This window comes from Photinus pyralis, unplaced genomic scaffold (assembly GCF_008802855.1).
Source record: "Photinus pyralis isolate 1611_PpyrPB1 unplaced genomic scaffold, Ppyr1.3 Ppyr1.4_LG4, whole genome shotgun sequence".
In the NCBI taxonomy this organism is placed as follows: Eukaryota; Metazoa; Arthropoda; class Insecta; order Coleoptera; family Lampyridae; genus Photinus; species Photinus pyralis.
Window position 1 is genome coordinate 24,203,020 of NW_022170511.1, and position 20,082 is coordinate 24,223,101.

At 37.3% G+C, this 20,082-nt stretch overlaps 2 protein-coding genes and 1 long non-coding RNA gene across 3 annotated transcripts; 1 reads left to right on the forward strand and 2 right to left on the reverse strand.

Annotated features, from left to right (window-relative positions):
• The first annotated feature begins 4,015 nt into the window (after positions 1–4,015).
• On the forward strand, positions 4,016–5,231 carry LOC116169723 (neural/ectodermal development factor IMP-L2-like). Its single transcript, XM_031485882.1, has 5 exons — positions 4,016–4,044; positions 4,092–4,361; positions 4,413–4,698; positions 4,746–4,978; positions 5,031–5,231. Exons 1-5 carry the CDS (start codon positions 4,042–4,044, stop codon positions 5,040–5,042), a joined length of 804 nt encoding a protein of 267 aa, XP_031341742.1. The 5' UTR covers positions 4,016–4,041; the 3' UTR covers positions 5,043–5,231.
• A 6,252-nt stretch (positions 5,232–11,483) lies between these two features.
• Positions 11,484–12,848, reverse strand: LOC116169722. Its single transcript, XM_031485881.1, has 2 exons — positions 12,371–12,848; positions 11,484–12,322 (listed from the first exon to the last, which is right to left on the reverse strand). The coding sequence occupies exons 1-2, from the start codon at positions 12,662–12,664 to the stop codon at positions 11,636–11,638; spliced, it is 981 nt and encodes a 326-aa protein (XP_031341741.1). The 5' UTR covers positions 12,665–12,848; the 3' UTR covers positions 11,484–11,635.
• Positions 12,849–18,728: 5,880 nt separating this feature from the next.
• Positions 18,729–19,839, reverse strand: LOC116169726. The gene is made up of 3 exons (XR_004145056.1): positions 19,531–19,839; positions 19,024–19,461; positions 18,729–18,972 (listed from the first exon to the last, which is right to left on the reverse strand). It is a non-coding gene; the product is annotated as an uncharacterized LOC116169726 (long non-coding RNA).
• Between the last annotated feature and the right edge of the window lie 243 nt (positions 19,840–20,082).

Genomic DNA, 20,082 nt, shown 5'->3' on the forward strand with positions numbered 1-20,082 from the left:
TACTTCATCTCTTATTCAAGCGAAGCCTGTCATTTTTTTGCGATCACGTTTGTGTAAATGTCCAAAAGTATATCGACGTATGCTTAAACATTCTTCCACATACCGCGTGCCCCAGGTTTAACGCACGCATAGGCAAAAAGAATTAATTTATTTTTTCGAGAAGGATCCAGGAGCCCTTTGATACGTATTTGAATATATGTATAGAATTCAGGGGAGGCTCCTGTCGATAGTGTGAAGGATTTTCGGGAAGATGTTTATTTGAACTCACCCTGTACATATTATTAAACAGCAATGGTTCGCTTTATTTGTAGTACCAGTTGGAATCACGTTGCCTGCAATATTTTTGGGAAAAAAGGTGAGGCGACGCCGAAAGATGCCTTTCCATTGTTGAGGACAATGGATAACAATTTTGCTGTCATATACGAAATTATTTTTGATGCAAAATGCAAAGTTCTTGTGTTCTAGGAACTTTATTCTTCTACAGCTCTGTAAATTTTTCTAATTCTAAATATGAATTTAATCATATCATAATTTTAAATTTTCGAATTTTTTTAATTTTTAAATTTGTAAAATTTTTCTAAATTCAGTTTTCAATTTATAATCCCTTTAGGAACCGTTGCGCCATCTGTGTATTTCTCGTGCAAGTTCGCTGTAGTTGGTCGAGTGTTTATTTCCTAGTTTCCTATTCTTCCGCTAGAGGTCATGATGATTCACTATTTTAAATTTGTTCCCCACTCGTCTTAACGCTTGCGTGCCTGTACTGAAGAACAGATTCGATCGTGACTTGTAAGAAAGAGGAACACGCTGTCATATTGGCTTTGACAAATTTCGTCATTATCTTTAATAAAGGGATTGAATAGCCCTGTGATATTTTTGGTAAATCTTTTCTCTTGTGATTGCGCTTCATTGACGCTATTGCGGATTTTTGAGCTCATGTGATGTTGCGCAATATTTGATTTAACACTGATTAATCCTTTTAGGCTTTTATTTTTCATTTGCTTATTATATGCCAATTATATTTGTCATATGAGACATATAAAGCAGCCTATGAAGCCCTAGGGCATAATGAGAGGGCATAAATATTGATGGAGTTATATTATGTAATCAAAAAAGATGTTACTTGATTCGTGTGGAGCACTTTAATGTTGGTCAAACAATAATCATTACATTTGTATATTGGAAATGCATTAGTTGGAATTATGAAAAATAAAATTTTGTATGCGCCTCAGGCATTTCTCGATATTAAACGCTCGGGCGACTCACAATCCCTCGGGCCGGAGGCCCTCGGGCTCTGTCACCCTCTGCATAAATATCGCCTTAATGACCGTGATGCATAAATAACTATTATTTTCTGGTTTATTTTCTTTTCTTCCTGTTACTTTGTTCTTATCTTCTTGAATATACGGGTTTATCCCTTTTTTTGTAACGTACTTTTGAATTTAAATTTTGATTTTGAGTAAAACTCATATATTTTCAACTACTATTTGTTAACGTTTGGAAACCATTTGCTATATTTTGTATTTTTGAATTAAATAATCGACTGATTTCAGTTATTCTCTGACTACAGTTATTGTTTATGGCGTTTATGCTCAACCCATTTAATTTATTCACGTTTTAGCTTTATCAAGAATGGAACAAGGATCTCATAGTGTAGCTTGTTCCCCCTCAGTAAGTGTTTTCTGTCTTTTTTTTAATTTTTTTATAAGCCTATGTGGCGCCTATCCGGTTTTCTTATCTATTCTTGCTTTGTTGACTGGCCGTAGAACAAAACCCCTTAACCACACCAACCCATCTCTAGTTTGCCTGAGCTCACCGTGCTTAACTAAAGGTAATTTCGGATTTTTTAAAATTCCCTTTTGACTTTTGAAACTCTTGCAAACATTAAACAACTATTGAAAAAGCTTAGCGGTTTCTAAATATTTTTATGTGCGAATCGTAAGTTACCAATTATAAATGACATTTCTATGACATAATTGTCATTTTAAGGTAGGTAGATTTGGACTATTTTTTGTTTAGTCGAATTATAATTTGTTTATTTAATGGTAAATAAATTACGTGTTATAAGATAAGAAACATCTTGAAATTATTTGCGGAATATTTAGAAAGTTTATCTCATGTTTTTCTCCGGTGATAGATAAGAGCTTATCGCTAAAAACTTTGTCCAGTGCGCATTTCATTGCGTTGCTAGTAAACCTAGTCAATAGTCGCGTGAAAATGATGTGAAAAAGATTTTTGTGCTCAAAGCGTCACGTGAGAAGACCAGAATATCGTCAATTATAGGAACAAAACGTTAGGCTTCGGCCGTATTAGAAAAGTGGAGCTGTCGTATTTTTAGAATACCATCGGGTCTAGTAAAGCTTGGAAATCAGACAAAGCAGGTGATTCTGGAATTATAACTTTGACACTGACTTGCAGTTAATCCGGCAACTCGAATGCATGTAGTGGTAGAGAGATCGGTTACACTTGTGTAAGGCGTTGATTGCGGCAGTTCAGGGCAATTCAACAATTAATGGGAACGGCACACTACCATATGTATCATGCTGGAATTAATTGCGCCATGTCACTCATAATTCCACGGAATCGACGCTCGGCGGAACAGTTTCCGAGGAAAAAAAAAAAAAAAAAAAAACAACAAATGTCAGAGTGTGTCTAACAAAATTTGTGTTTTAACTACGGTAATTACGAAGCGAAGATTATATTCAGTACCACGACTTACCTGCAGTAATCATTTCCGGTGAGGTTATAGATCTTATTGACAACGCCCATCGCGCCACCGCACCAGCAGTTTGTTTGGAGTTTGATTGGAGGATGAATGAAGTGTACTTCTATTTAAATAGCCGAAGTGTACGAACCCAAGAAGCAATCCCCTGTATCGAATTGAAGAAAACATTTCATTACCTTATGTAACAACCTCTCAGGTACTTATGGGAGAAAAGGATAAAAAATTCCACTACTCCTACAGTATACAGGGAGATGCACGTGCTCCGTTCAGTAAACGTTTTTAAACTTGCAGTTGAAATAGAAACTTGACATTTGGTTCACGGCCATAATCGATCATTGCGAATTGAAATAAAACAATTTCAAGATGGCGCCGATTCCGTAAAATAAAAAAAAAAATAAATAAATAGAAACATATACCATTTTCTATTTTTTTTAATGCCCCTTTTTATTCTGAATCCAACGAATTTAAGATTTGCGTACCTATGTGTCAGTACTTTAATATCCGAGTCAAGTAATGTCATTTTACTGTCGAGTTTTGTATTAAATTTCAACCAAAATCGCCATGAAACCTTCATTTTCATGCCCACTTTATATCAGAAAATTTTAGTTTCCATGACAGAGGCAAAACAGACTATTTCCCCTTCCGCCTGTCATTTTACCTACCGCACCTGTCACATTGCTAAATGTCTATAATGACTCCTGTCATCACTGACACATTGACATTAATTAAAAGTTCTATATGAAAATTGAAATTTGGTATTAAAATACGATTTCGGGTAAATAATTTTGTTTAATAAAGGTTAATGTAGAAGTATTGATCTCGGTACCAAAAGGTGATAATTTAACGACTTATTCCACGTTTAACAAAGCCGAGGATTAAAGAATTCCTAAAAAAAATGATTATGGGCATAATAACTACTCCGGAGGATTGCAGAAATAAATGTATATACTTACGAAAGCAATCTTTTGTAAACGGGGTAATTTTACCCCGTATACAAATGAGCCTCCTCTCAGAAACATTTTAAAAATCATGTTCATCAATACCCCTTAATGGATGTAGCTCAGAAATCTAAGGAATAATTAAAACATTATTAACGTTCAACAATGAGAACGGAGACGATCGGCGCCTTTCTAAGTTGGCCTCCACAATACATCCCTTGATTATAATTACACCCCTTAAAACCGTAATTTACGTAATGCTGTGTACCCGATTTTAATCTACAATAAAACTATTACTTGTGGCGACAAGATGGCGAATTATTGGCGTATATAAGACACGAAATTGTCTAATCTGCATCAGTGTTTCATCAGATTCAGTTAATGGTAAGTCATTTGCTTAGAAACGCAATTGTTGTATGTGGTTCTTCCAGATGAAATTGTTAGTAATATTAGTGGTGGCTATATGGGTTCACCGGGCTCACTCTCGACGTCTGGATGACGATTTCGACAATAACATCTTAGGGAACCCGGTGGGGTTGGGTATGACAAGTGGAGTTCAACGCGATTGGGTTCGCATCAGCCAATCACCCCCACAGAGTGTTAGTCAATCGGTTGGTTCACGTGTCGAGTTGGAGTGTGAGGCTATGGGATCACCGGCTCCCGTCATGCAGTGGCTCAAAGGCAACACACCATTAACCGAAGTATTTCTTAATAGGCAATTCTCGACCCAATTTACCAACCTTGGTTTACAGAATGAGAGTTTCGAGACCAACGCAATTAACGACGTCCCATCGCACGGAATCGCCAAGGCGAAAAGTCGACTGGTAATCAACTCTGTTCTTCCGATCCATGAGGGCACGTTTACGTGTCTGGCCGAGTCCGGTTCCGAAATTGCGTCAACGAAAACAAAACTCTACGTTTCCGTACACCATGGAATCTCCGCAAGAAACATCACCAAGCTACTCGCAGGCGGACTCTTAGGCTCACGAAGTCCCGCACGAATCGTCCTCTTCAACACAATATATTTGGATAACATCGGTAAGGGCCGACGCTATCCGAACCGGCTAAAACTGTAGGTGTTACAGGAAACCACATTGAGTTACCGTGCAAAGCTGTAGGCAATCCCATCCCCGACATCATCTGGCTCGACCCATCCGAAAGGATCATCAATCCGGCAAGCGACGGCCGTATTTCCGTCTTGGGCAATGGCGAATTGAGCATACGCGGCATGAAATGGGACGACATGGGTGTCTACACGTGCGTCGCACGTAATTCAGTGGAACACGACAGCATCTCCACATTTGTATACCCCATGATGGTACGTTTCCCTTTCCTCCAACTATAAAATATGTAACCATGCATAATTGCAGGCTGAAAAATAACCTTGCCATTGACGTTCTACATCTCCAGTCATAATTTGAGTATTATGTAACTTATTTTTCGTCAATATATTTGTTATGCGCATCCCTGTGCCAGTTTGTAGGAATGCTTTAATTAAAAAAAATGTGCAAAAAGGGTATTTCTGCTGCTGCAATCAATTGGAGGGGAAAATAAAACTAATAATTACTTGATCCCGTATTTTGTAATACGACTGATACAACTTAACAAAAATCTATAGTTTTAGTACTTAAAAAAGTGACGATGTTTGTGTCGTGTTGTTGCAAAACCAAGTTCTTTTAACAAATACCCAACCCAGTGGGGTTTATTGGACTTTATTGAGTAATAGTAAATTTTTTTGGTGGATATATGCTGTTTGCGCCGTATTGGGAGCTTATAACTCAAAAAAACCAATACCGGATTTAAAGCCCTCTGCTGTGCATTTTAACTTTGAAATTAATTTCCAAGCCCAATTTACATGCATGAGTACACAGTAGGTTTTTGATCTGTTTATGTTCTGGTATATCGCAGCATTATCGTTTTGTTCCTAATATGCTTCTTATTTATCTATTGGTAAGAACTTTTCATATGGATTTTGTAGGTAGCGACCTTTCTTCTGCTTCTGCCTGAAACCACCGAATGGCTGGTCGATTATATTTTTCAACGATCGCGAACTACTCCGTGACTTTGTTTCGTTCTGGTCGCACTTATATCTTCCCTGACGCAACGCGTAATGCTCTTCGGTTATCTCCCCCCACTTAATTCCCCATCCAACTTAAAAACATAACCCCCAAAACAGCTGCTAATTTGATCTACCAATAGAATCTCTCTGCTTTATACATCATATCTCTAGAAAACCCATTTGCCAGAGACCTTGTCTTGTAGTTGATGGAAAATTCCCACAAATTTTGCAAAAAAAACCCAAGCTAGATAACGGCAGATCGGTGGACCGGTCACGTGCACATCGCCTTACCCGCCACTTCTTGTGAAGCCCATTATCTTGCGTATAATCTGAATATGTTGTTTGTTATTGACAGAGGTAGGTAAAGGCAACTTCCTTGAAAGCCGTTATTTGGCAACTGCAAAAGTTCCGTATACGAATGAAAGTTAAAAGTGCACCATTAAATTGAAGTTTCCTTTGTCAATAATCATATAGAAAATATACAGGGTGAGTCAACGATTGCGCGGAGTAACTTAATGCCTTGAAGATAAGATTTTTTGTTAGAGTACTTTTGTATTATGATATGGTTGAATATTCTCCACACTTTAAAAATATTTGGAATTATACAGGGTGCGTCCACAAAGTAGGGCGCCAAAATGGTACATTTTTTAGCGCATTTTTGCAAAAATTTTTTTTGTAAAAAGTAGCTTTTAATCTCACTTTGGCTGACTGGCTGGCTGGCAGTAAATGCGCCCCCGTAGAAAAACGCTTGTAAAAAGACAAGGAGTGTACATGTAACTATCGGGGCCGTGTAATTAAGAACGTTAGGGATGGGGCTACAAGATTTGGAGTCGACGACATCTGGACGCCATCCCCGAGCGTATTATACTAACCTGGAGATTTTTCAGTTTTTATCTATCTTCTTCTACAGTTTTTCTCCGATTGTTTTCAAATTGGTGTCGTCGGGAAGATCTTGTCAACGCGCACAACTCCTGCGTGGCGGAATTTTGTTTTTTTTTCCTAGGGGCGAAATAAACCACCTTTTGCGCGGCGCGCTTCGAGGGGTAGTCGACTTTGGGCGCCCAAAAGTTTCTTACAGCGCGAATCGCGGTCTCTCTTTCTCGTGTCACTAATAGAAGGTCGAGCTATGTGAAGTACCCAAAAGTTGAATACGATTTTATGCCGGGATTTTAGCGAAATCTACCAAAATGTGAATTACGAATGAACGGGACGTCGGAACTGTGTATCGACAAAGGGAATGTGGTAACCCCCGACGAGATCTTACTGATGGTGGAGTCGAAACTTCAAATCCGAATTGTTGCGGGTGATCAGAAGTGGGTGTCGACAAAGGGAATATGGTAACCCCCGACGAGATCTTACTGATGGTGGAGTCAAAACTTCAAACGCGAATTGCGAGTGCACGGTAAGTGAGAAAATGGTACCGACAAAGTGAACGTGGTAGCTTTCGGCAAGATCTTATTGATGGTGAAGTCAATATTGGCTAATAAAACACTGATCTGCCACACAAAAATGCGCTGAAGTCCCTTCGATCTCACACGAGGACTTTGATCATTTTTTAAATAGAACTTCCCTGTATTTTAATGCATTTTTGAATTCTACGTGTAATTGTACGTCTTTTTTATTATATGGTTAATATCCGAAAAGCTAGTAGTTTTAAAGATAATTCGATTTTTAAGAAAAATTGGGCATTTGCAAGGGCCAGTATATTGTCAAAATTATTACTTAAATTTTGATTCCAGGTTTTATATCTGCAACTGGCCGTGCAATATACTAACACCTTATCGCGTAGTAATGCAGGTAATTTATTTATTCCCATCATCAATTTTCCTTTAAAAACCAAATAATTTATTTATTTAGTAATGATAATTAATATCCCCCGTAGTAGTAATTCACAACCTTAATAATAAATTGAACCCAGTTGGACGATTCTCATAATTTCATATTAAATTCAAATGGAAAAGTTTTAATTTCTGGATAGATCCACACATGCACAAATTATATTACTGTCTCTTCATGCCAGAAGGTGTCCGGTGGCCATTTGGTCCAGCAAGTATGCGTTGTCGTGTATGGGGTCCAGATTAATCAGGGTTTCTCCGTTAGGATGTCGTGGAAGTCGGAAACTTTCGAAGATCTGTTGGAGAGCGACCATGGGACTAGGCGATGGAGCTCGGCGATCCCAAGGGCGACGTCCCTCACACTGGCATCTATGTGTTGATTCCCCGTGTGCGTGTTGAAGTAGAATAATCTTCGTGTGGTCCCTCGTATCATTCGGTCGGTCTCCGAAAAAAGATCGGCGGTTGTCTTCGGGCTCTGCAAGCCGTACCTACATCATACTAGAAACAACGTACGTCCTCAGGAGCCCGGTTCGGATTCAGTGGAGCCCACTCCACATTGCTGAGCCATTGGCGAAGGTTGAATAGCGATTGTTTCGGTGCACCACCACTGCCGAATTGATGACCGAAGCGTCCCTAGGATTGGTATCAGCTGCCTCTAGATACTGAACATGGGCTTAATGCGGGGGACAGTCGCGTAATAACAAAAAAATACTGAACTTGACTGAGCTTGAATTATTGGGCCTATACAACCTACTAACCTTCGCCTGAATATCAACTAAGCCCGATTAAAAAACTATTGATCAATTATATTATTATAGCGATATCCCCTGGGTCGTTCAAACTCGAAGTGCCAAATGATCTACTAGGCTGATCCAAATGATTTAACAGGACAGTCGCTAGACAATCCTAGATCACGTTTGATGAATAGCGATTTAATTACTCCTGTTTAAAAACTTTCACTAATTGTTCGTATTTCACTTTTTTAAGCCGTAAATTATCGTTTGAATTTGAAGATCACCAAACTTAAACTTTACTCAAGTAATGTTTACAGGCCTCCACCCTCCAAAACTACTTGCTCACATACAAAATCGAAAAACCTGGCAGGAAGTGTGGACTTAAAACGGAGACGGAAACCACTCGAACGTTGCTCTGATTGCCGGGAAACGACACTGAGGAAACATAAAACCCACGTCATATTAAAATGCAATCTTCTACCCTGCACCATCTGAATCTGTAAACTGCCAAACTCCACCATTGGAAAACTGACATATCACTAGTATGTCATTAAAAAGATTTTAGCCATGTATTTTTCTTTATTCCATTCTCCTTTAAAATATTACTATGATCTATTTCCGCACGTTCAAAATAATTACACTATTGTTCGCATTTATCGTAATAGTTCCCAATTCGTGAGTTGTCTACTTTACATTGCTGATTCACTGCCAATTGCTGACTTACACCAATCAAACTCATTTTTTCTAGTCAATCCGGTTTCTTGACACACATAACTCAACTCCATGCGAAGTGGAATCCCGCTGAATCAGCAACTAACACACTATTTAGTAAGCTCGATAACTATGGATGGTACCTATAACGGAACATTTGGAGAAAATATTTGATAACATTTGCAAAAGTTTGTTATATGGGGTGTGACAGTAGTAATATATATGGCCGTTTCTAAATCGTTTCTAAATATACATGTGTAGTACAAAAAATCGTAATTTTTATGGACGTTGGCTTTCAACGTCTTGTGTGCAAGCGTACTATACTCAATTTTCGTTGCACCTCGAATACCTCCAGGTTTCATTATAATCTCTTGTATTTTCGTAAGCAAATCCTCAATTCTCTTGCAGTTTCGGCTCACATTTAGAAATGTTGTTGTTGTTGTGGTTGGTGCTGTTTTTGTCATCATAACGGATGCTCTTTTTGTATCAAGATGAATATTACAGCACTCTGTCCTATCCTTTATATACCACAAGGTTAGCTCAGGCGCAAACCTCGCTAGCGCAGTTCAGAACCACTCAATCCTAGTGACTTTTCTAGGGATTTTCATCTAGTGTGATTTAGAATCGGCCGTACGCTACCATCGACAAGAACCTTTGACTCAGGCGCAAACCGAATTACCTTAGGTTGGACGCGAACCTCCGATACTTTATCTCGAGCGCAAACCTCGACCCGACCTTGACGTTAGCACAGGCGCAAGCCGCGCTAGCGCAGTTCAACAGCGCAGTAAAACAGTTGTAAAAAAAAACAAAAAAACATTTTTTACATGTTCCATAATTTTACACTTTTGCCGTTGATTAACGATCCCAGAGATTGTATATAATTTTGTATTGCTGTCTGTCGTCTGTATGTTGGTCTGTCCGTCTGTTCCTTTGTCCGTCTGTATATCTATGTCCGTGTGAACGCTTTGTTTAGAAATGTCCGATCTGACCTCTCCGTTAGTTGTGAACTGAATTGCATGAAATTCAATATGGGCTAAGTAATATAACACGCAATTCCAAAAGTTGAGTCGAATCGATTACAAATTCACTAGTGCCCTTTTCGCATCTCGACCATTTATAAATCGAATTGCAAACTTATGTATTTATAAAAGCATTAAAATGAAATTTGATACATATGCGCTTGAAATAAAGGAAAATCTAACCAGTTTCAAAATTTGGTTTTGCGCACGCGCAGTGCCAGCTTCTTTATTTATGGAAGCATTTAAATGAAATTTGAAACATAGCCACTTTGAACAAAGGAAAATCTAACATTAGTTTCAAAATTTAGGTTTGCGCATGCGCAGTGCCAACTTTCTTATTTAGGAAAGCATTCAAATGAAATTCTTCTGAAATTAAAGTAGCACGTCAAGAATGGATTGCAAATTTGGATGGTTTAAAACGAGATAACGATATTTTTTCAAAAAGGAAACCTGGGCGTATCACTCCAACGAAACAAAAATCGATGCAGTCGTTGCATCTCCACCTCCTAAACAGAGAAAACATTTAGTGTCCAGTAAAAACAGTTTTCTGGAATTGGGAGGGGATTCTGTTGAGAGAAAAAACCTCTGCATTTTGCCCATAAGATGCCACTACTATATATTCCCCCAAGTTTAAAAAATACTCATGATGCCACAGATTTGCTTCTTATGATCACCTGAAAGTTATTGTTTGACTATTTTAAAGACCCACCAATAGAAGGTTGCTTATTACAGAGACAGCGGAATAAATGTGTAGAGGTTGACGGTACCTCGCAAAATAAATGTTGTTTCGCAACAACATTCTTTCATAACTAGGTAGATTATATAAAAATGTCCCCACTGAGTTTTTCTTTTAAAGTTTGTATATCACAACTGGCATTCATGGAGTAGTTTTCAGTAGACATTTGACTAGAACACCTTGCAAAGGAAAATTATGGGACAGGGAATTAACAGTAACAAAACCCTGTGTCTTTTTGACAATCCTTCAAATATTGAATGTAAGCCGACCCGCCCTCAATTATTGACAATCCGAGCAGTGCAAGCTGCACGTCTTTAAAATCCTGAGTATGGCATTAAGACTATCTGTACCATCAGAAAGAACTTTGACAGCTCACTAATTAGCTTCCATTGTACTTTTACATGTTTTGGCTTAGATTTAGCGAAAGCACTCATTTGCAAGGATCGGCGCTTTGTTCCGCATTAACTACCTTTTCCGAATTAATCTCGGATTCATTAGCGTCGTGTTTTACCCATTTTAGAAAATGCGCGCTCCACATACACGTTTAAAGTTTGCGATCTTGTTTTACTAATTAAAACGGTAAACCATATACATATGCAAGAAGGCAATTTACTTTCTACCGCAAAATTTTATACTTAATCCTTAGACGGATAGTAATTTCCCTCGTCATACTTCAAACCACCTTTCGGTCTTAATCATCGGCAAAATTATTTTTAGTCGATAGTCGGAAAAATGGCATATTATTGTTTTGTTTATGTCATCACAAAGCATGTGATTTCCGTACTGTACGGGAATCTTAATTCCTGTACAGTACGGGAAAATATCTATATTCTTGTGAGCATGAAAAAATAAAAGAACAGTTATACACGCAAATGAATAGTTTATTGCCTATTAATATGTACATTAATAGTACAATTATTGCAGGTTCCAATCAAATTTGATAGTCCAGTCAATGTCGACTCTACTTCATAATTAATTGAAGAAGTGGACTCCGTATTTGTTTTGGAGATGGTGCTAGTAGAGACGCCAACATTGCTTGCACCCTTACACTGAATATGTGCGCCAGAAATTGAAGTAACTATTCTCTCTGCCACATCCATTTTATTTTTTAAGGATTCTTCTATATATCCTTCCGCCACATTCGACGATTTCCAACCGCCGTGACGTTTTAAAACAGTCAAATCTGCACCATTATCTACCAAAATTGTCGCAGATGTCCTTCGAAAACAATGTCCCGTGTAAAGGTTTGCATCGGACAGTTTCAAAAAGTTAGCAACGATTTGTGGAATGCTGGCAAATGTATGCACCCCCACTACTTGCTTAAATCCTTTACCATTATGGTATTTGAAGAAAAACCTATTGCAGTGAAAATTGGATGGTCGAACGGCTGCATATTTACGGTATGTTTCTAAATAAGTGTCGTTTACTATAAACGACCGTGGTTTATTGGTTTTGTTGCATGGAATCTTCACCAGTAGTTGTGAACCCAAATCCTCAATGTCCGTAAGCTTTATGTTACATAACTCCTCTCGCCGACAGGCGCCATAAATTCCGAAAATTACCACAACCTAAAAAAATTAAATTATAATCTTCAGGCCTTTCAATTAAAATCTTACTTTAGCCATGAGGTAAGTATCATCTGGAGCGTTCATCATAAATTCTCGGATTTGTTCGTTGGTGAAGACTTTCGACTTCTTTGCTTTGTAACCCACGGATTGCTTTTTCAAATATGCTCGCAGTTTGTTATATGAAGTGATGTCTACATTTTGCTTTAACATAAGAGTGGCCTTCAACATGGAGTAATTTGCCCAAAGTGTTGAGGGTTTCATCTTTTTCGACAAATCAAGAAAATATCCGAGTACCACATTTTCCGAAAACGAATAAGTTCCTTTACTTGATCTATATTCCATAAAACGTTGATAAGCATTTTCATACTTCCCCTCGATTTAGTTGGCAACAGATTAAGAGTAGCTTCATTGACTGCCTCCAAAACTTCAGGTGGTGTTCCACAAAATAAATCTTCATCAAAATTACCATCGATATCCATTTTATATTAATATTGCACATCAACTAATTATAAATTCACTCAAACGAAAAAATTTTTGATTTGTTTACGTCATGTCCATGGTAACGTTCAAACAATGCATGCTCGGAAAACAAACTTGATGTTTGCATTTATTAATTACTGTAAATAAAAAAAAGGTGCCGCCCGGGTTCGATCCTCGCACCTATCGCATACAAGCCTAGACTAATGACATTAGACCAAATGACAATTGGTGAAAATTAAATTTAGTTTGAAATGGTATATTTGGTGTTTTAACTATTGGCTATCGACTAAAAAATAGTATGTACAACACGTAGGAAAAGTATATTCCTGGACTCTGATAGTTGTAAGCCTCGGCTAACGCCTCGGCTTACAATCACTATCATCGTCCAGGAATATGCAACTTTTCCTACTTGTCATACAATCTACTATTATTTCATACTATCTAGTAATCGCCGCTTTCCCAGACCCATTTGAGTCTGGTAAATCGTATTTTACCAGACTGAAAACTTTTACCAGACTGGAAATGCTGCCTAGCAACATCAACTGACATCCATATAAACCTAATATATTAATGTGTCAAACTACTGTCAGATCAAACAAATCAAGTGATCGCCTTTGCTTTCATTTGAATGCGTACAACATTCTAATCAAAAATTGTATGGCATTTTAATAGAAAAAAGAGCAGTATGAAATAAAATGTTTTACATTATTTGTATGTTAAATCAGTTAACGTTACTCGTTTCGAAATTCCTGCCTCAGCTACGCTTCGGCAGTAAACATCTCACAACAATAATCAAATTAATTTTGCCAGCCAGATATTTATTTGTTTTAAGAAGTTATTTTGTCATATAAAAGTAGACATAGGGAAAAACAATACACGTAAATCCCTATGTCTACTTCTTAATAAATATTAATGTATACCTAAGGTCCAATGAGCCAGGGTATCAATTCTTTGCTTTAGGATGACGAACTAAAAGTAAACTGGCGCAATTCGAACAGCGCAGTTTGAGGAGTCTATAGATAGCGAAAACTAAACGTAGTTTCATTTATTTACATCGCTCCACAGAGCCAAGCGACTAGTCAAACAGCGCAATCGCCCATGCAGTTCAAAATATAATTATTTTTTCGAGATTGATTCGGATTTGGACTACCAGCGGAATTAGTGTCTCCGAAATTAAATTTTCCTGAGATATGCGAAAATTATTACGCGAATATATTGAGTTTTACCGTTGAAAACTTAATTAATCAATAGATAAAGTTGATTTAAACGCCTGTATTAAAAAAAATTAATAAAAAGTAAGGTGTAAAGAAAACTCGATAAACTACGCCCAGAAGACAGCGATTTACCAAAGAATCTATCTAAAAAGTTTACCAACGGAAAGTTCCAATATACAGCTCGAATTGTTTAATTTTTTCAAATTATTACCCTTCTCCAGCCTATTTTTATATCGTTATTTGCAGAAGGAAATCTTTTATATGAGGTACCGTTATTTGATTTATGTAAAAATTAAAGGTTGATAGAAAAATTTTTTTTTAGTTTTTCATTAAAGTTGTTTTAATTTGAGTGCAAGGAGTTCATTATGCACGCATTGCCTTATAGACAGCAAGACGAGGGTTGGCAGATATGCATCGCGGTTTCGAAAATGGGGTTTTATCTCTTGGTAAATATTAATACATCCCCTTTGAGTATTTCCAAAATAGACAGGTCCAAACAGGTCTGCACGTCTAAAAATCTATAGACACTATCAAATGATCAGTTTTGGTGGAATTGGGTGCGGGGTAGGGGAGAATGAGGAGAATTTACCGCACATTACACACTCTAGTTACAAAGAACGTAATAATAAATATGGTAGGTAACAGAAAGGATACACATTTATTTAAATAATTTACCTTTGGATTCATCCGGTCCCCAACCGTCCATAGACTGAGGTTGTGCCTTATGGATAATCCGCAAATGAACGCGCTCATATCAATCTACCATTGAAATATTGATCTCACAACAATTCTCATATCGTAAAAAGCGGAAGATCTTAATGTTGAATCAGAGGTTTGGTTATGTCCTTCCTTGTTGATCTTGGGAGCAATAATGACTATTGCTCCCAATAAAAGAGATGTAATTCGTGCTGCCGTAAAAACTAACATGACGGTCGATCGATGAAATTCCATCAATGCGTATAGGCACTAAAAAATATGTTGCAACAAAATAAAAGTAGAATTTATCGAGAATAATGCATAATGTATACAAAAAAATCGTAACTGTTCTAAACACTCGCATTAAAGAAACTATACGTCTTAGAAACGCATCAAGCGGATATACTCGATATAAAATAAATTTTACCGCAATGTAGTAAAACCGAAGGAAATTTCCTCCATATGGTCAAAAGTTTTTTTTACGCAGTAATAATGACGCAGTAAATCTATTCACAAATGGCAGATTCAATTCCGGCGTTGAAGAGGATGATATAATTCTCTTATAAAGCCAGATTGCACCCCGAACTAGATTTACTACTTCTATTCTTTGTCATTTTCCTTTGTAACGTCTTCAGCTATAATGGACAACGTTATTACAGGGAACAATAAGTAGGAAGTATTTATGTCTAGAGCTCCGTTATCGTGTTCTTATGGCCATGCAGCGTGCGTATTTCTGCGCGAACTTTGCCTATTGTGTCTAAGGATGGGAAACAATATTCTAACGCGTAAGGATTTAGTGAATTTTACGCGTACTGACATAATCTCCTTTCTAAAATTAATGATTTGCAAACGTTGTTTGAAGAGCTTAGCAGCTTTGTCACTTTAATAAAATTTCCACCATTAAAATCCTGCCACTCACTCTTGTTTTCGGCCGGCAACGTTCGCGCAAACGACAGAATAATCCCCGAACCCTTTCCGTTTACGGACGGGGTAAAAAAATCGGACCCCGAATGAAAAATGTACGATATTTATAACTGTAGTCATCAGTTAAAACCCGTACAAAGGTTTAAGCTTTCGCGTTTCAATAACAGGAAATTAGATACCGTTCTGCGGGAAATACGCCCGGGTTCCGCATTATTTTTTTTCGGCCTATTCAAACCGCCAATATAGAAATTTGTTATATACCCTTAACTGGAGCAGGAAATCAATTTTTCGGGAGTTATCGAGCCGTGCACTTAAAATGGGAAGTCGTTTAGCTTATACCTACTTTTGGATATTGAATGGCTTTTTATATCTTATGTGTTGCGTTATTATTTTGTAATAAAACATTACCTAATCGAAACACATAGGTCGATGTGCTGACAACGCAGGCACGGCATTTTTCATTGGCAGATATCCTTGTCCAGACCTTCCACTTTACCTTGTTCGGACAATTGGTTTGCCGTTGAATGTAGTGACTGTGCTCAAACATTTATTTCGCAACCTCCCTTCGGAGATGTGTTCACTTATTTTTCAAATAATCGCGATGTGTAGGATTGAAGATGTTGTTCTCCACGTTGTACACCAATAATTCTCATTTTACTTACCGACTTGTTAGCTTGTAGTTGCTCCTTAGGCTATTAACTCGTTGTATAAAACTTGTGCTCAAATAAAGCGCCAAATTTAAATATCTCTTCAAGATCAAAAAGTGATACGTTACCTGAATTATACCTTGAAATCAATCAACACTGTCAACCGTAGGTAATAACATCGTCTGCTTTGTTTATGATGCCAATGTTATAGGTTACAATTCAAGTAAATAAACAATTTAATGCAAATTTCGAATCCTAATTGAAAAATCTAGCGTAAATTAATACACAATTTGAATGAATGGTCCAATGATAAATTCAGCTATAATGTCCCCAAAGTCTTACGCGCAAACAATATAAACGATTGTTCAGAGAAACGTAACCACAATTCAGTTTATTAAATACGTAGAATGCAAAAGACTTACCTTTATCTTGAACCGGCCGGTATGAAGCCACACAGGAACATGCAGGTAATACGACCCAGGTTTCCAACAATTACGGAAAAATAGAACGACGAAAGTATATGGCTGCTTCGCTGCTTGAAGTACGTGGAACAATATTTAGTAGTTTTTTCACTAAATATTAATATGAGCATTTGACATTATTACAAATTGTAAAAGATGTTGTTTAATAAAGGTTGATTTAAGAAATATTTTAAGTAATTAACTCATGTTAAGTTAGCAATAACCGACCAGCAATAGATTTTGCACATCTTAATATATAACATTCTTCTGTACGTGTGTTGTGACTGAACTCCAAAACGACTTGACGGATTTTGATGAAATTATGTGCCTCTGTGTGTCCCCGGTTTAGATTCACAATCGATTTTGTTCGTGCGTGGTTCCGTGCCGAGCGGATGGAGGGGAAGGGGATTAATATTGATTTTTGCACTGTATGCATTATCTTACACAGCTTATTTTATAGTTGTATGTATGTCTGGGTGCTCATGTAAGTGTTGATGGTGTCAGCTGCAGGGGGGTGTCGTTTCTCTATGTCGAAATGATGCCGAAGATGAGAGCGAGCCACCCTGTAGTGAAAATGTATGGGTTGTCAACGTAATTTCCGGTTGACGCATAGCAGTCGCGACTTGCTGTATGTAAAATGTTTCAATTTATTTGATAGGACCTGGGGGGAATTTTTTTTAAAAAAAGACAGAATTGGAAGATTTGTTAATTTTTTGTCACTTTAATGTTAGTTTTTGTTATTATAAATTTAAAAATTGCTGAAGGGAGTTAATTGCATTTGTTGTATTTACTTAGTGAGTATTATACATCTTAGAACGCATAAATAAGGGAATATTTAATCGTAATTTTGCGTAAGATAAGTTTTATTTGTCCAGATGTTTTGTAGATGGCGTTATCGGACAAATTAATTCACTTTATTTTACTAAAGCGTGGTTTACAATATTGTAACAATTTATCGTAACGATCGAATTGTTACGATCTATCGTCGCATGTGAACGGATGATTGTAGCGATTTATTGGAATTGGTTTGGATGGTTGATGCCGGCTGGCATCAATTTCTGCGAATCGTTGAAACTTAAACAACTCAACATTCATTCTTAAATAAGTCGGTCAGTTATTGTATGGGTTAAATGCAACAACTGGCGGATCCTTTTTCTTTTTTGTATTCCCGACTTTTCAATTCAATCGCTAAACAAGCGATATAAACAGACCACAACAGTAGTTCCTCCATGGCGAAAACCGTTTTACGAAAACTGTGCTAAACCGTGATCGACAATGAAATTGAAACAAGAAATCGTTACATGTAAACAGTACTCTTGCGATTTATTGGAAGAATAAATTGGACAATCAAATGTTACGATTGATCGTAGCGTGTAAACTAAGCGTAACAACGCCACGTGTATGATAATGAAGGCAGGTGTTTATCAATATGGGCGACGAAGCCGTGTTTCGAGAATCGCCGAGAACGGATGAGTGGAGGTGGCTTGATCTGTAAGTAGGAAGAATGGGAAATAAATCTGCTGTTTGCGCGTCGACTAAAAAAGCTTATGTCAGGGTTGCGTTAAATTATTACGGACAGGTTTCGCCGATTACAAAAGTTTTACGCTTGCCCGTCTATAATTTTTAGGACAAAGTCATTTTCTAATGTTGTTAATTATTGGTTGACCACATTCAACAAGTTATCGGATTATCCAAGTTATGTGTTAAGCAAAAGTGAGTTAAAAGCTGTCAGCGCTATGTAAAGATTTGTCGTTTAGCGTATTCCCATTGCCGATACCAGATAATTTATTAATTTGACTAATGTGTGAGTAGTTATTTTTTTTTTATATCTCTTCAACTGTTTTTTTATTTGTTCGTTTTGTAAACCGGTTGTACGTGTTCAAAAAGGTTGATGTTGTTTTTGTTTAAATAGTCGCTTTGTTTATTTTGTTTACTTTATTGTAATGTTGAAGTAGGTGTAAAAAGTTAAAGTTTATCTGTAAATAATTGCATTGTGTTATTCCAAAGTTTATCTCCGGTCATTGCGATAAGAGATTTTTTAATCGCTGTGTAAAGTTAAGTTTGAAGATAAGCAGGTTTCACCGTTGAGAAATCCCAGATCTGTCTATTCTGGCAGTGGGATTTTGCACACTTTTTAACCATTTTAAGCTGCAATGATCCGTGGCAAGTGGATACCCTTCTAGGTAACGCTTCAGTTTCTCCACCGCCCAGACGACTGCAAAGCATTCCTGTTCAATCGTGGAGTAGTTTTTTTTTGCAGGGTTTAGTGCTCTACTTACATAAGCGATGACTTCTCTTTTCCTTCGTGTTGTTGGATTAATACTGCCCCTAATCCGGTAGAACTAGCAATGGTTTGTAGACTAAATTTATGGTAGAAATCAGGATTGGTGTTGTGGCACATTTTGCTTTTAATTTCTGAAAGTTGTCTGTTGCTCTGGATCCCAATTAAACTTCACGCCCTTTTTTAGGAGACTGATCAGGGGGTAGATCAACTGAGAGAATTGAGTGATGAATGTCCTGTACCGCGTTGCCATTCCGAAGAATCTTCGGAGTGCTTTTACCGTTCGTGTTGGTTCCATCTTTACTCTAGCCTCCACTTTTCTGGGTCTGGATTTATATCGTCCCAACCCACCCAAGTACTCCAGCTCTGTCTTATCAAACATGCATTTATCTTCCGGTAATTGAAGCCCATGGCTTCCTAGAGGTCGTAACACTTCCTGCAAATTAATTAAATTGTCTTCAGATGTCTTATAAATGACAATGATATCGTGAAGATAAGCAAATACCTTTTTGTCCATTTCTGGTCCTAAAATTCTGTCCTAAAGTCTCTGGAATGCAGAATGCAGTCCAAATGGTAAGACTTTGAACTGGAATAATTCCCTGCCAGGAATCGAAAAAGAAATAAAATGTTGACGTTACCACTTGTAGCTTCTTACTTTGATCGTTTCCCCACGGTAATCTGGAAATTTGAGATGCTGCAACTCCATTAAACTTTTTTTTTAATTATCTTTTTGATAGCGTAAACCAATATTCGCTTTTCTTAAGGAACTTTTGGACCCATTAAATACGTCTTTCTCTTTTACTTGGAAAAGGGATTGAAGCGTACGATGTTTTTCTAAAATACAAACGTAAACTGCTTATAATATCTACACAAATATTTATATAATATAAAATAATCTTTGCACAGTTGACATAAACTCCTACATTCAACCATTGAACTTACTGTGTTGGATTATGTCGTAGATGAAGTTCCGAATTGCTGCATGTGTGAAACCATCAACATCGCTAACGGGTTTCTTACATTAATTTGTTTTTTAGGATCTTCTAGAGGTTTGCCC

Bases quoted from the DNA above. Each gene is read 5' to 3' on its own strand.
- LOC116169722 (XM_031485881.1), bottom strand. From the start codon at position 12,664: ATGGAATATAGATCAAGTAAAGGAACTTATTCGTTTTCGGAAAATGTG. The intron at 12,323-12,370 runs GTAAGATTTTAA...TAATTTTTTTAG, and splicing joins ATACTTACCTCATGGCTAAA to GTTGTGGTAATTTTCGGAAT.
- LOC116169723 (XM_031485882.1), top strand. The intron at 4,362-4,412 runs GTATTTCTTAAT...CTTGGTTTACAG, and splicing joins GCAACACACCATTAACCGAA to AATGAGAGTTTCGAGACCAA. The intron at 4,699-4,745 runs GTAAGGGCCGAC...TAGGTGTTACAG, and splicing joins AATATATTTGGATAACATCG to GAAACCACATTGAGTTACCG.